This window comes from Pleurodeles waltl, chromosome 1_2 (genome assembly GCF_031143425.1).
Source record: "Pleurodeles waltl isolate 20211129_DDA chromosome 1_2, aPleWal1.hap1.20221129, whole genome shotgun sequence".
Lineage (NCBI taxonomy): Eukaryota > Metazoa > Chordata > Amphibia > Caudata > Salamandridae > Pleurodeles > Pleurodeles waltl.
Window position 1 is genome coordinate 1,301,577,229 of NC_090437.1, and position 15,038 is coordinate 1,301,592,266.

General features: G+C 43.5%; 1 protein-coding gene across 10 annotated transcripts in view; it reads left to right on the forward strand.

Moving 5' to 3' along the window:
• The window catches only part of DYSF (dysferlin), a 794,684-nt gene that overhangs the window by 708,983 nt on the left and 70,663 nt on the right, over positions 1-15,038 (forward strand). For all 10 annotated transcript variants that reach the window (XM_069205583.1, XM_069205587.1, XM_069205579.1 and 7 more), the window contains 3 exons: positions 4,928-5,056; positions 9,727-9,882; positions 14,357-14,448. In XM_069205583.1, coding sequence (XP_069061684.1) covers positions 4,928-5,056; positions 9,727-9,882; positions 14,357-14,448 — 377 coding nt within the window. The remainder of the gene's footprint in view (positions 1-4,927; positions 5,057-9,726; positions 9,883-14,356; positions 14,449-15,038) is intronic.

Below are 15,038 nucleotides of genomic sequence, written 5' to 3' on the forward strand. Positions count from 1 at the left end.
TACGTGGCACCAGCAGAACACCTACTTTCATATATAGCCAACATTTCTCAGATGGGTTTAGTACCCAACTTAGTGGCATATCTAATACCCTTTCTGTTGCTCGTAACAGGTTTGTTTGGGCACATTCTCCCTGCTTGTCCCATGTGTCTGCGGCCGTAAACTGGAAACCTGAATGTGAGAATGTATGCCTTCTGTATGATGGGGGCGAGTCTTTGGTCTTCCATTTTCACAGAGCATTGTAAAACGCTTCCTTAAATTAATCTTTAGATCCCTCTTCTTCCTATGTACCATATACACAGTAAAGGCATTAATAAGATGCTGAAGGCCGTTCGCAGTTTGTGACAACAGTACAACATCATCTGCGTATAATAGTATTGGGTCCTTCCAGGGAACAGGCTTTTGAAGAGTCTGTACAAAGAACCAGAAGTTCTCCACCCACCCCATTAGTATAAAGGTAAAAAAGGGTGCAAATTGACATCCCTCTCTTACGCCCCGCCCTTTATTCCAAAGGCCGATGCGCACTCTCCTCTAGGACTATATCATACATCCTTGCTAATAGTGTCACTACATCGTCCGGATATCCTAACGATTTCAAAGTTTGCCGCAGCTTATTCTAATTTACCAGGTCAAAGACGCAATTCAGATCCATGAAAAACAGGTGGGGAGATAAATCTTTTGTCCTTGTATAGTTTGCTACTAAGTGATTCAAATTCAGAGATTGTTCATCTGTACCCAGACTCCTTCTGAACCCATACTGACGCTCTGTTGGGATGGAATTTTATTCTACCCAACATTTGAGCCTCTGTAAAATAACTCTGCCCATAAGATTAGCCAATGAGTCCAAAAGGGATATCATGTATAGTCACTCTTTCTACCCTTCTTAAAAATTGGAATTAAAGTTGTTTCCGACCAATTAGTGGGAAGAAAACCAACTCCAGCGGTATTTAGAACCACAGAAATTAAGCAGTTGTTAGCAACCTGTATTTGGTAACACAGAGAGAGCTTACCAATAATGTTTAGGTGATGTCTATTTGCTGTATGTTCTTTTGGCCGAGGGTGATTGCCTCTGCATCTTTAAGGGATGACCGAATACCATAACTTGGCAGATACAGCCCCTCTAGAGTGTCCTGGTGTATTTTACTCAGTGGTTCAAAGCCATTGCTGCTGTAGTACATGCAGCCCACACCCAGAACCTATTGGGTCTTCAGCCCATATTTAGGGAGGCCAAGTGTCACCTTAGCGCCATTTATTTTTGCCCTAAGGTGGGGCTAACCTAACTCTGTGTTTACATTTTGATGGTAGACTCGTCTAGCATCAAAATATTGGAGTTAGTGCCATGTTTAGGATGCGTGAACCCACCTTGCGTCAGTGAGATGTAAGGTAGGTGTTCCCATCCTAAACATAACACTAGCCCCCCCCCCCAAGAGCCATATTTAAATCCCGGCGCAGAAACAACGCCCGGGTGGGAGGCGGACCTACATACTGGCACTAAGCCTGCTTAGTGCCATTATTTAACACCTGGGTCAGACCAGGCATTAGAGTGCAGGTAGGCCAATTTCCATGGTGAAACACCATGGAATGGGCACAAAGATGCCCACCCCAAGCCCCAGCAACACTACCCCCTGCACCACAGGGACACTACACGAGGGAGCATTTCCCACATGTTTGTGTATGTGTGGGGTGTGCCATTGGGGGCCCCTTATATGGGCCCCTCTGTCTGGCACTGGGTATTTTGGGCTTGCCCAGGGGAAACTGCCCCCCTGTAGTGGGAATTGGGGTGGTGTGCATGACTCCTGTCTAAACTTAGACAGCAGTCATTTTTTGGCTGCTTGTGCGTTAGTAAATTACACTAGGCTGGCTAGCAGCAAAACTTTTACTGCTAACGGGCCAAACGTCATTTCAGACCCACTAGCACCATTCCCCCTAACGCCATCCCCTCTGCCCCTATGGCTAGCATCTTTTTTTTTTTTTAAGCTAGCCATTCCTTAGCACCATCGTGGGTCATTACATAAATATGGCACATGGATGGCTTTAAGGAATGGCGTTAGCCGGCGTTATGAAAAATGACGCACAACTGCGTTAGCGCAGTTGTGCAGCATTTTTCATAAATACGGGCCTTATTTTTTTAGACTTCGGTATTGACTCTGCTGGTAAATAGGAAATAGTAGGTGACCATCTATGGTGTTAAGAGCTTAGTATGTCAAAGACCCTCACAAGCAGCAAATATGGGACCCAGCTTGGTCCTACAGCAATGGGAGAAGATGAGCATAGTGTCACTTCGCCTAGGGCAACTGAACCTGATGCATTTTTCTTCCCTCTCAGTTCAGCCCTATGGCAGCTTCAATGAGTCCCCATGCAACGTTGAAATTATCAGTGATGTAATACGTACAACACAAGGACAGAAACATTGTTCTGATCCAGTTGGAGTTGCCATTAGTAGGTGAGGGATCAGGTTAAAAGGTGGCCCTAGAGTGCATTGATTTTTACCTTTAACAGTTCTCTTTTCCAGTTTATTTATGCATCTAAAGCAAATCTGAGTGATGCTGGAAAGAGTCAGCATCCTTCTTAGTTCTGATTTCGTTCATTCTTCAGCAATGTTTGAAAGAAATGGAATGCATGCTGTCGAACCCTGGACCACACCCTCGCTGGCACAGAGGTTGTGTTGGAAATCTGAACCAACTATTAGCCACCAACAGGAACCACCATGAGTGCACCTTTGCTCAGCCCAGATAGAGGAGAGTTTTCTGCACTGGGATGGAGTGTGCTTCTACTTTGGAATTTCACACAGCCTCTCCTACATTGCAGCACATTCTCACCATCCTCCTCACTGTTCATTACCTGTCATGATGAAAATACCAACTGTGCCAGCCCAAACATCTTTTGGTGGTGAGGGACTGTGGAACATGAAATGCTGTCCAAGTGTGAGTCACATTGACATTTAGTGTGAGCACTTTTGGCTGTCGCAAGGCCTTGTCTGTGACCACACAGAGATGCTGTTCACCCGGCACCCAGAATGAACTTCAGTGGCAGCTCTACAACTGGCATGCTCCGGGTATCTGACTGTACTTAAAATATTTAGCAATATTATTATTAATTTGGCATGATAGTTTGGTCTTGTTTCAGGAGAGGCCTAGTGCAGAACAAATACTGGAAAAAGTAGAAAAAGGCAGCCGAAGGTTGCGGTGTACGAGCTGAGCTGTCGGTGAAACGCTGAGTGGGAACGGGGTCTGCATTTTGTGACTACCACTTAGCAAACCGAACAGCATTGATTAATATAAAATCAAATGAACCCTTTAATCTGGGGAGAAACTTTGGGGTGAAGAACCCCAACCAAAGGAAGGAAAGTCTGTAGGTTGTGTACTTTTTTCATTATGTGAAACTACATGGTAAAGATGTGTTTGTGGAACCAGGAAAGTTAACATTGCATGTAAGCCAAGTTACTGACCACCCAGATGAATGACCACTTTAAGATAAGTTAAATTTTTACTGCTGTGGAAGTCACTGGTCCACCACTTCCCCCCATCGTCAGCGCAGTCAAGGGAGGTGGTTGTATAAAAAATGCCAGTCTCCTACCTTTGCCTGCCTTTCTGTGGTCAACAGCTACCCACAATGGGGGGGTTTCTGCCTCTAGCTTCCAAGTGACGTCACAGATAACTAGTCTCGCACTTGCAGCCTATTTAATGTCACTAGGAATCCCCTTTAGGAGTAAATGAAGGAATAAATAAAATAAGCTAAAAATCTAGACCATGTAGAATATCCACACTCTTCACTGCTTTGCGCCCATAAGACCAAACTGATGAGGGATGTGAAAATCCAGAAAGGGAGCACCCTGCCTCACACTCCAGCAAGCAGTCAGTCCCAGTGCATCATGGTAAATTCAGTACAAGTTAGTTTTTATCCATAAAGTAAACTAAAGTTTTTAACCTTAGTAGGTGCAGCAAGTGCTGTAATTCCCTGGACATGTGTTTCTGGGTTCAGCCCTTCATCAGCAGAGAGCGGCTTTGTCTGTGGGTTTGCTGGAAATGCTGCCAAAAGTCCTCCCAGGTTTGTGCACCACTCACTTGCACACAGGTGCTCAACCAGAGCTTGTCAGCTGGTTGGCTCAAGGGAGCCTTCATAAACAGAAAAACCAGAAAGGGAGTACCCTGCCTCACACTCCAGCATGCATAAACTTTAGTTTACTTTATGGATAAAACATGAACTTGTACTGCATTTACCATGATGCACTGGGGCTGACTGCATGCTGGAGTGTGAGGCAGGGTGCACCCTTTCTGGTTTTAATGAAGGATGTGATTTGGATCTTTATAAATACCTGTGTGAGTTTTGACACTTCACACAGCTTGTCTAGTTAAGAGGTGGTAAATTACTTCCCCTAAAAAAGTGTGTGCAGGACAAACTATGCTTCAAAAACTTTATTTGATGAAAACCCTAGAGCAAACGTACATTTTGATGTTTTTTTTCTACTGCAAAACCCACTTTGCACTATTATTTTCCTTCTGCATCATCCTTCATGTCGGTTTAGGCAAGAGTATGTTGAGGTTGTGTTGTATCCCTTTAGAGGGTTGAATCCTTACTCTTTATATAACATTTGTATTGTTGTGTCTTGCCCTGTTGAACATTAACATAAACACTTGTGGAAAAAATTGCTAACATTTAAGACACATTTTCACACAGCTGGAATAGGCAAGGTTTTACATCTTTGCACCCCATTATTTAATACATCCAATGTGTATTGTATGTTTCATTTCAAGTGTTTTTGTAGGAATGCCATACAAAAGAATAATACATAAATAAAGTGGTAGAGATGGGCTGGTTTCAACTATAAGGTGACACGCCCACTCCAATGCCCACCTCCTTGCTTTCACTGTACATCTTACCTGTTGTCCAACTCGACCTCTTATGCTGGTTCATTTCCCTCATCTTCTAGGTCTATGATACAGAATTAGAGAGTGTGGAGGAGCACGGTGGCCTTACTGACTTTTGTCAGACCTTCAAGTTACATCGTGGGAAGACGCAGGATGAAAGCGATGATCCTACTGTTGTGGGCGAATTCAAGGTTGGATTTGCTTCTGATCTCTGAGCTGCTGAAAGGCTGGCATTTGTTTGGGACCGAGGGAGCCAGCCCGCGTCATGACCAATAGTCCATTTCCTACTGTGGTGGAAAGGCGTTGTTGAAGCTCAGAGCTGTGTTTATTATTTCAGGTCTCATTACTCACGCGTTGAGACTCCCATAGGTTCTGTAGAACATGGCCGTGAATTGATGTTCAGCAGAATATCAGAGTTACATAAACTTTGCAGATATCCCGGATGTGAATGGGCTGCTCTGTTTGACTGAACACTACTTTCATCATTTCCATGAAGAATTGAAGACATAAATTTCACAAACCTCCATACATAAATATCCCCAACTGTTTTGCTCGCTGGGCAGTGTTCACATGACACAGAAAACATGTGGATTTGAACACCTAATATCCTGAAGGGTTATAATTGTTGCTCAGATCTTTGCTCCCAATATTGCCAAAACACAGTAATTTTTAACTTAAGATTTGAAGGTATTATATGAAAGAGTTGCTAAGAACATGCCATTTAATCTGTTTGCAGCACTTTTGATCTGGTGTGGCGGTAGTCTCTGGTAAATTGAGTTAAGAACACCCGCATAGCATACTATACAATAGTCAACCATAGTCATCTTTAGACACTTTTCTTGCAAGTAGTTGCTCGCGCGAGAAGCCTGGATTAAAAAATAATGGTCATCGAGTACAAGAGACCTCCAGGTACAATACATTCACCCATACCGTGAAGGGTAGCAGTTGGTGCTCAGCTCTTTGCACTCAATATTGCCAAAACATTTTAGGAAGATGTAACCTTAGATGTATTTGCATTGTAAAATTATCTGCCCACATGTATCATATCTTAATGTGAGAAACACTGTGCTGCAGCAAGAAAGATATAATCAGAACTAGAGATCCCTGGAGTTGTATCCCTAGATGCCGGGATCGATGCTCTATTACGTGATGTTAGGGCAGGATTCCTCAATATGTCACACACATCCTCCACGTCCATTCATTTCTTCTTTAGGCCCCTGTTTTCATGCTGGTCCCACGCTGCCCGATTGATAGCCAGGTAGATATGTAATTCCCATCCCCCAGATCAATAGCTGGCTCAGCTCTGTATTTATAAATATTTTGAAAACATAGTTGTTTCATAACTCTACCTTCCACGTTCCAGGGTATCAATCTCTTGAATTATATGTTCCTCTGAAAGTGTGGTCACATTTAAGAATTGAATGTACATGAAAGATGTGCTAGGAATGTGCTCTTTAAGCTGACCACAGCACTTTTGAGGTAGCGTAGAGGTAGTCTCTGGACTGAATGTTAATGTAGTTTGAAGATTCCTACGTAGCACACTATGAAACAGTAGTCACCTGAAGGCACTGTTCTTACAAGTAGTTGCTCGCGTCAGAAGGCTGGATTAGACATAATCAGCATCGAGCACAAGCGGGTTCAGGGACAATACATTCAGCCATGGCTGATAGATAGAAAACATGTGTGACCTCAACAGTTTATCCTCTTGTTGCAGGGTTGTGACTGTGTGATGAGGTGTTATAGTTTTTTTTGTTCCAATGTTGGTGTCAAGGTCTATGATCTTTAAAAAAAAAAAAATATTTTATTGGCATTTTTGAGAAAGAGAAGAACAAGCAAGCATCATACATAATAGGGTCAATCAGAAATCATATACAGACAAGGGCATCTCAGCATATAAGCAAAGGATCTGACACAAGTAAATACATATAATGGGCCACTCAGCGGTGACAACGCCAATGTAATCATTGTCAACTACAAACGGTGTAGGCGGCAGCTTACATTATTTCCCCTCGGAGTGACAGAAATGTGACCAAGATACCTTCATGTTACATAGCATGCCCAAGGAGAGCCCTATCAACCATGCAGAGGGATAAGGGAAAGGAACAAAGGGGTAATTAACAGTTAATTGTGTCTCAGTGGCCATTGTTCTGTATAATTATATCAATACTGTATCACATGAGATAACCTGTGTCAAGGAAGAGTCTTAGTTATTTGGAAGCAGGTGGTGCGTGTATCGGGGTACATTCAGTTGTGCGTCTGGGGTCGCAGGGGCCTTCACCGACAGATCCCACTGAGGCACAGCCAGGGCAAGAGGAAGTGGTGCCAAACCCGCTGTGGTGATGGAGTGATGTCTTGCACAGAGTCCGCACATCGGCAGCCAGGAGTGGGCTACTAGTGCCCATGTCCCTAGTGGTGCGGGAGGTCAGTTTATCCGATAACTTCAGCAAGTACGTCCCAGTGCGTGGCTAGCCCACTCCCTCCCCATCGTTTATGATCATGTGCCAGAGCGCTAGCCTCTGCTGGGGCCCAACGTGAGGTCATTCGTAACCAGTTATCGATCGCGGGAGGCTAGGGCACCTTCCAAGCCACAACAATCAACTGTTTAAATAATATTAAAGCGAGGTCTACAAATTTTAAGTAGTGTTTGATCTGTTTAGTTCTCCTCGTGATCCCTAACAGGCAAAGGAGTGGATCTGAGTTGAGCAGTGCGTCAATTATCTCTGAGATTTGCTGCATCACATAGGACCAGGCGGTTCTGAGTGGCGGGCACTCCAATATCATGTGAAGAAAAGGAGCATCGTCATGACCACATCTCGGGCAAAGGGGTGGTGTTACTGTGAATATTCTGTGCAGGCGATGGGTAGTGAGGTGTGTTTGATGGGTGTAATTAAAAAGAGTATTTTAGAAGGGCATTGCATGATATATATTTCACCCGTTCCAAGGCCATCGACCACTGCTCATCTGTGAATGAAGCTCAGGCAGTCATCCCACCTGGCTTTACTGTGCGAGAGGTGGGTACTGTGGATTTCCTGCAGGGCCATCTAGAGTATTGAGACCACTCTCCTACTGAGGCCGTGGGTCAGCATGCAGTGTAGCCCTCTGTGCGGTAATCGCTTGGACGGGCCAGTCCTCCAGACTTCCCCAATCACTGCCCTTACTGCATCATGCATGAGAAACTGTCCCGGTCCTAGTCCATTTGAATCTGTAAGGCGTTGAATGGACCGTAAGGAGCCATCAATGTATAGGTTTCCTATGAGGGTGAGCCCCCTCTTTCTCCATGGGGTAAAGTTGTGTACCTGTTGGAGGTACTGCATGGTGCTGCAGCTGGGGTACACTCCACAAAGGGAGCTGTGAGGAATACAGGGTTGGTGCCCTTCTAGGTTGGATAAAACGGTTCCAAAATAGTTTTGCAGTACGGGTGAGCAGTCCAAGGGTGCTGGAGGGTGGGTCCGAGGAAATGAGCCACTCAAGTATATCATTGTCACCTATTTCGGATCGAACCAGGGCACCCTCCATTGTGTTATCCCCAGCTATCCAACTCATCGGCCATTGTAGCTAGGCCACTGCAAAATAGCGTTCCATATCAGGAACCACCAGGCCACCCTCTAACAAGGGGCACTGAAGAGCGGTGAGGGACACTCTTTTGCGTCCCATTTCCTGTATGAGTTCAGTTACCAGGCCCCTTAGAGTCCAGAAGAAAGTTTTTACAGGTATTATGGGTAGCGCCACAGAAATACAGAAGCCTTGGGAGGACCAGCATCTTAACTATTGATGCCCTGGCCATGGGAGAGAGGGGGAGGTGACTCTATAAAGGCAGCGTCTGCCGGATGGAGATTAGGGTCCTGCCGCCGTTGCCATCTAGTAAGTCGGCCTCTGAGTGGCAAATATTGACCTCAAGTAGGTTTATGGTCTTTGATGATAAGACACATACATTTGAATATTAACCTGCCCTTGTCAGCCAGCTACTGGAAGCTGTTCTGTGTGAAAACATAGAACGTAGAGACATAGTTCAAAACACAGACTTCCAAAACCTTTACTTTACGTAAATATCTTCACACCAAACAATTTTGAGTTATAACAAGCATGTGGATACAGAAATATTTATGTAAGGTTGATCTAATAGTACCATATCTTTTTGAAGCTGTGCTTTCCAAAAGATGTTTTTAATGTCTATATTTTCAAATGCTACTGTGCAAGCGCAACCGGGGACACGAGGCCCATGATCACATCACAGATGTTAGGAAAGCCAGAGATAGGGATGAAGCGGGTACATTTTATCAGGTATGGTTCTATTTGAGATGAATATATCGGTGGGTTTTAATTAAAAACTCTTCAACGTCTGGATGCCCCTCACCTTTGGGAAACCCTTATTATCTGAAGCAAACAACATATTCTAGGTGGGAAACATTGTATACAAACAAAATGCTACTGCATAGGCAACACATTTGTTGCTGACTTCAAGGCAAGTTCTGGAAAGAATGTGATTTAAAGATATGAAGTGATCATTAAATCTTGCCCATCTTCTCCAGTTATGCAAGTAAGTTACCACTCAGCAGGATATTAATCTACAAGGAGCATTGCAGTTTTTAAAGTAACATTGATAAGGGATCTTTTAACTCATTCTTAAACCCAGGACCTAACTAAGAGATAATTCCCCTGTTGTGCCTTCAATCCTCTGACCCACATCATGCATTGTTCCCTATCGCTTTCAGTTGCTTCCAATATAGATCTCCAATATTTAAGTTCCAATACATACATCCATATAAAGTTCTTTAATACATGAGTGTGATTTGAATCATTTGCAATTAAATAGTTGGTGATAGAAAACTGTGATTGTAACTTTCTAAATACATGTTTGCAGGGAACCTTCAAGATGTATGCCCTCCCTGATGACCCATCAGTGCCCATGCCTCCCCGCCAGTTCCATCAGCTTCCCTCCCGGGGACCCCAGGAGTGCCTTGTAAGGATCTACATTGTCCGTGCCTTTGGTTTGCAGCCAAAAGATCCGAACGGAAAGGTAAAAACAATATGATAAATGCTGTAAGCATGCATGAAGAAGTGAATGAAAGAAAGTTTGAACAATCATATTAATATCAGTCTATTAAACACTCACTGGTGCTAATGTTTGGTGATCACCACATCTGAAATGCACATTACGAGGATGTTGCATATGGGAAGAAATAATATTTTAAGTGATTACAGATTAACTTCTTAATTCTAGTTAGTGTTTTTTTTCTAGTGTTATAATGTGTGTTTTGGAGTTTCCTAACAGGTTTTGTAGAGAATAAGAAACCACTGTTTCATATTCAGTAATAATTCCTGTTTCACCTTCTTCGTGGTCACTAAGTTTGGTAAGAATTACATCTTCTGCAATTTTTGTATGCTGGAATTCTGTGGTTCTTTCAAGCAAAATTTGGGACATGAATAATGAGTAAAATAATGAAGAAATCTAATTGCAATATCACTTTTTAGATTTTTCAAATGTTGCATTTTCAGGTGAGCTGATTTAAGCATCTGTGACAAGCACAGTGAGTAGTTTGTGGTGATAACAAGAAGTCCTCCTCTGACGGAGTGGATAACGTGTTTTTGAACATTGTGGGATCTATAGTCAATCAAATCAGAAACACTGCATCTGGCGATTCATAATCACATTGTGACGGGGTAGTTATGCCGAGGACATATGACTGAACGTGGTTTATGGGGGTGAGGTAGATACGGTGCAGTCGATGAAAGAACGGTAAAGATAGGTAAATTCATTCATTCATTCATGGAAGTCCTTCTTGAATGAAGACACCACCACACTTACGAATACCATCCACTCGGGGGCCCCCCCAGAACCACGCCACCACTTCATATACGACCCTGAAAGAACTGACATCCCCCTGCGCTCAGCACTACCTAGAACACCACTGTTACCACTGCCACCGTTCCGTCTTGCTGGTAAAATGCAGAAGTCAACGCCCTTTGAAAGAAACTGCGGACCTAAGCATCCTCTGTAGCTACAGACCCTTCTCACTGCTGCCTTTTCCAGATAAAGTCATGGAGAAAGCCATCAGTGCTCAGCTTGCAGCCCACGTAGAACCCCATCTGCTCCTAGACAGCTCTTAGTCTGGCATTCTCACCAACTACAGCACAAAAACAGCCCTCATTTCAGTCACCGATGACATCAGAAGCATCCTTGACCGAGGAGAAATGGCTGCAGACATCCTCGACTTCTCTGCAGCATTTGATACAGAACTCATCTGTGAAGTCCTTCAAGGATCGTTGCTCAGCACAACACTCTTCAGCATCTACATGGTGCCCCTCGTGGACATCATCCCAACTCACCGCACCAACATAGTATCCTACGCCGATGACACAGCTCATCCTCTTCCTTACCGACTCAACCAGCACTGCCAAAGCAAACTTCACCAACTGCATGAGCAATATCGCTGCTTGGATGAAAAAAGACTGCCTCCATCTCAAAGCAGAGAAAACCGAAGTCCCTATCTTCAGCAACAACCACTCCTCCTGAGATACCTCTTGGTGGCCCTCCAAACCTGGCCCCCCAACAACCCTTATGGACCATGCCTAGAACCTCAGGATCATCCTGGATAACAGCTTATCCATGAACAGATAGACCAATGCTGTCACCTCCTCATTCCTCCACATCCTGCAAATGCTGCGCAAGATGTTCAAGTGGATCCCACTTAACACCAGACAAACAGTTACCCATGATCTTATCACCAGTAGACTCGACTATGGAAGGACCCTCTACTTTGTAATCCCAGCCCATGTTCTACGCCAACTCCAAACCACCCTGAATGCCACTGCCAGGCTCATCCTGAACATCCTGCGAAATAACCACATCTCTCCAAACTTCAACAATCTTCCCTGGCTCCTAGTCCAGGAAAGATATAGGTTCAAGCTACTCACTTATGCCTACAAAGCGATCCAGAACACTGGTCCAGCCTACCTAAACTACCTCCTCAACTTCTACCAAACCACCAGGCAGCTACAATCTGTGTCCCAGGCAAGAGCACACCACCCTTGCATCAAGCATGCCAGAAGTGAAGGGCGCTTCTTCTCATAGCTGGTAGCCAAGGCCTGGAATGACATCATGCAACACCTCAGAACGTCCCTCTCCCTCAGGGATTTCCAAAGGAACCTCAAGACATGGCTCTTCCGGACAGAACAGGCATGATCTCCTCCTCCCCCCTCAGGCCTGTCCTCTTCAGTGCCTGGATATCCTCACAGGTGATTAACCACGCTCTACAAATCCAAATAACATAACTGGGAGAGTACTCCAGGGAGTGGACAACAGCAGCTGGATGGACAGTAGTACAGCTTTGTAATGAACAGGAAGTTCTGCTTGGTTGAGTGCAATGAGCATCTTGGACATACCGATAACTTGATTAGGAGATGTCAGAAATGGGTTGCGCATGAAGCCTTAAGCCCTACTGTGCCAAGTTTGTACAGTGTCCTCTGTTTACCAGTTAGCTAGCAAGCTATGTATTGGAGGAGAAAAGTGAGTGTAAGTCCTTTAAACCAAGCTGGGAGTGAAAGACTTTCCAAATGAGTGTGGAAAGAAAGCGGGGCATGTTTGAGACCACAGTAGGAAGTGATGAGGCTTTTTAAGAATTTTTTTAATGAATGGAAGAGAGTGAGGAAGAGGTTGAACTTGGGTGGTGTGTGGAGAGAATAGAAGAGAGTGGAACACAGTATTGAAAAATAAATATTGAGGAGGCCAACTTTCACTAAGTTAAAATTGAAATTGTGTAAGAGTACCCATCAGTGTGGTACTTCCTCCACTTCGTTAGGTGAGTGCACAAAGGTATCATAAGCTGTAACTTTGGCCATAACCGGGATGGCTTTTGGGTTACTAGGGGTGGAGATCCACAGAGGATAGCAAGAGTTGAAAGCCATCTAATATACATTATGAAAAAATTGTAGGAGACAGAGATGAAAAATGGGGCAGATCATGGAGGGTCTGATCAAGGTAGGCAGGGGTTGAGTTGAGTAATAACTTAATATTTGGAAAAAGAATTACTAGTTCTTGGGGTGCTGGGGTCAATCAGAGGGAAGGTGAATATCATTGATCATGTGAATTTGTAAAATAGTCATAAGCATAAGGATTTACACTGAATTTCAGATGGGATAGTCTAGGCAATGGAAAGGGAGTGGTCTCAGATAGGTTGGGTGAACAGAATTATTTGATGATTCTCCATCAATGTTGAAATTACAAAAAAACAGGATGTTGGATGGCCATCAAACAAATATCAAGGTGTTATAAGAAGGGTCTGGTGGGGTGGGATGATATTACACCGTCAAACTTGGAAGGATGCCTACAAGGGGTTCCACAGTTTAATTGGGTGTCTTTATTATCAAATAGGCTGAACCGTAAGTGTAGTAAGTTATTCAGGCTGAAGGTATAGAAGTGGCATACTCAAAGTGTAAGATGCAGCAGTGTCTTTTATGTCCATCCAGGAGTCAATAATGCCACTTGGGTGTTTTTTCTGGGGAAGACGGGCTCCCATTCTTCATGGGAACTTCGTGGAGAGCACTTGCATTTAGTATATATCTTTAATTATCTGGATGATTTGCTCAGTAAGAATCTTGCTTGGGTTGAACACCAATAGACAATGTGTGGTGGTGTGCAAACTTGCAGTCGGCGGTATTATGATTTAACAGTCCATATGGCTGCCTATCTCTTACTTGACTGATTAATCTTTTCCTATCTGTGATTGGTCCGATTGCTATTTATGGGAATACCATAACCTGGAGGCTTCATTCGGTTTAATATCTTGAGGGAAGGTGCTGCTGTCTCAGTTGGCCATACCACAGGGTGTGCTATAGAAGATGTAAGTACCACATTACTTGGATGCAATATTTTAATTGAGCTTGTGTAGATCAACTAATGCCTGATTCCTCAGTACTTCATGGATCTATCAGCAAATCTTTCACAGAGAAGCTGGGTGGAATCCTAGAAAGGATTTGTCTATTATTCCAGAAACTCAGTATTCTCGGAGATTTACTTCTAACTGTCAAATATTGGTGTCTTAGTTATGGATCCTTCCTTATTCAATGTTTGCAGGGCTTTTATTTGGACCCTACATCAGAGGACATGTTCTCCTATTTAACTTGACACTTCCATCTTGCTTACGGGCACTGCTTTGCCTGACTTTAGAATTACAGGATTTTGAATGATTTGCTGCAGTTAATGTCGCCCACCAGACCTTTCTGCCCTACACCACAATGTCAACCAGGCTTAGGTTTTGGCTAGAAAAAATATCCAACTAAATTGACCAGTTTGGGACAATTTATCCCTCACTACTAGCGGCGTGGTTAAATAAAAATGTGCGGTAACTCCTGGTATCATTTTTGAGGGATTGTGAGTGGCTGCTGTTTTGTCCTCATCATTTAGTTGAGTCAGTATGGGTGGACATAACTGGTCTGAATGAAATAAATAAAATAAAAACTTGACTTACCTGCTTATTTTTCTCTTATTTTAGTGCGATCCATATGTAAAAATATCAATAGGGAAAAAATCGATTGTTGACCAAGACAATTACATCCCTTGTACGCTGGAGCCAGTCTTTGGGAAGTAAGTTGGAATTTATATTTCCTCTCAATGTTCAACTAGACAAAGTAGCACAACAGAGTATTGTGTGAAAAAAAGAAACACACTCCTATGACAGACCTCCAAGATGTGTGCTTCAGAAAATGAAAAGCACAACTTGCTATTCAACAAAAAGGCTGCCTTTTCAACATGATGTGTGATTTACTCGTGGTACGTCTATTCAGTGCACATCAAAATCTTGCATAAGATTAAACTTGCGGGAGTATTTTATGGAGTGTCATGGGATGGCTCAGAGAAATGCAATTGCAATGAGGTAACCATAAGCGTAGTTGTCACCATGGTACAGCCATAACAATCTAGGAATGCCACTCTTTAGTACTTAGGCTGTTTGTAGGGTCTTGTTTAGGGAATACTGAGTATCACTTTTGTGACCTATGGTGGCATTATGGGAGTTCTGATTTGAGCTCAGTGTACGTTCCAGCAATTGACATATTTTTCGAATTAGCTGTGTTGTCTTCATATGTCATCTAGCTATACTTGTAATCCTACTTTACAGCACAACAATGTTATCATGATTAGTGCTGAAAGGGTTACAATTCTCCAATTAGTCTAAC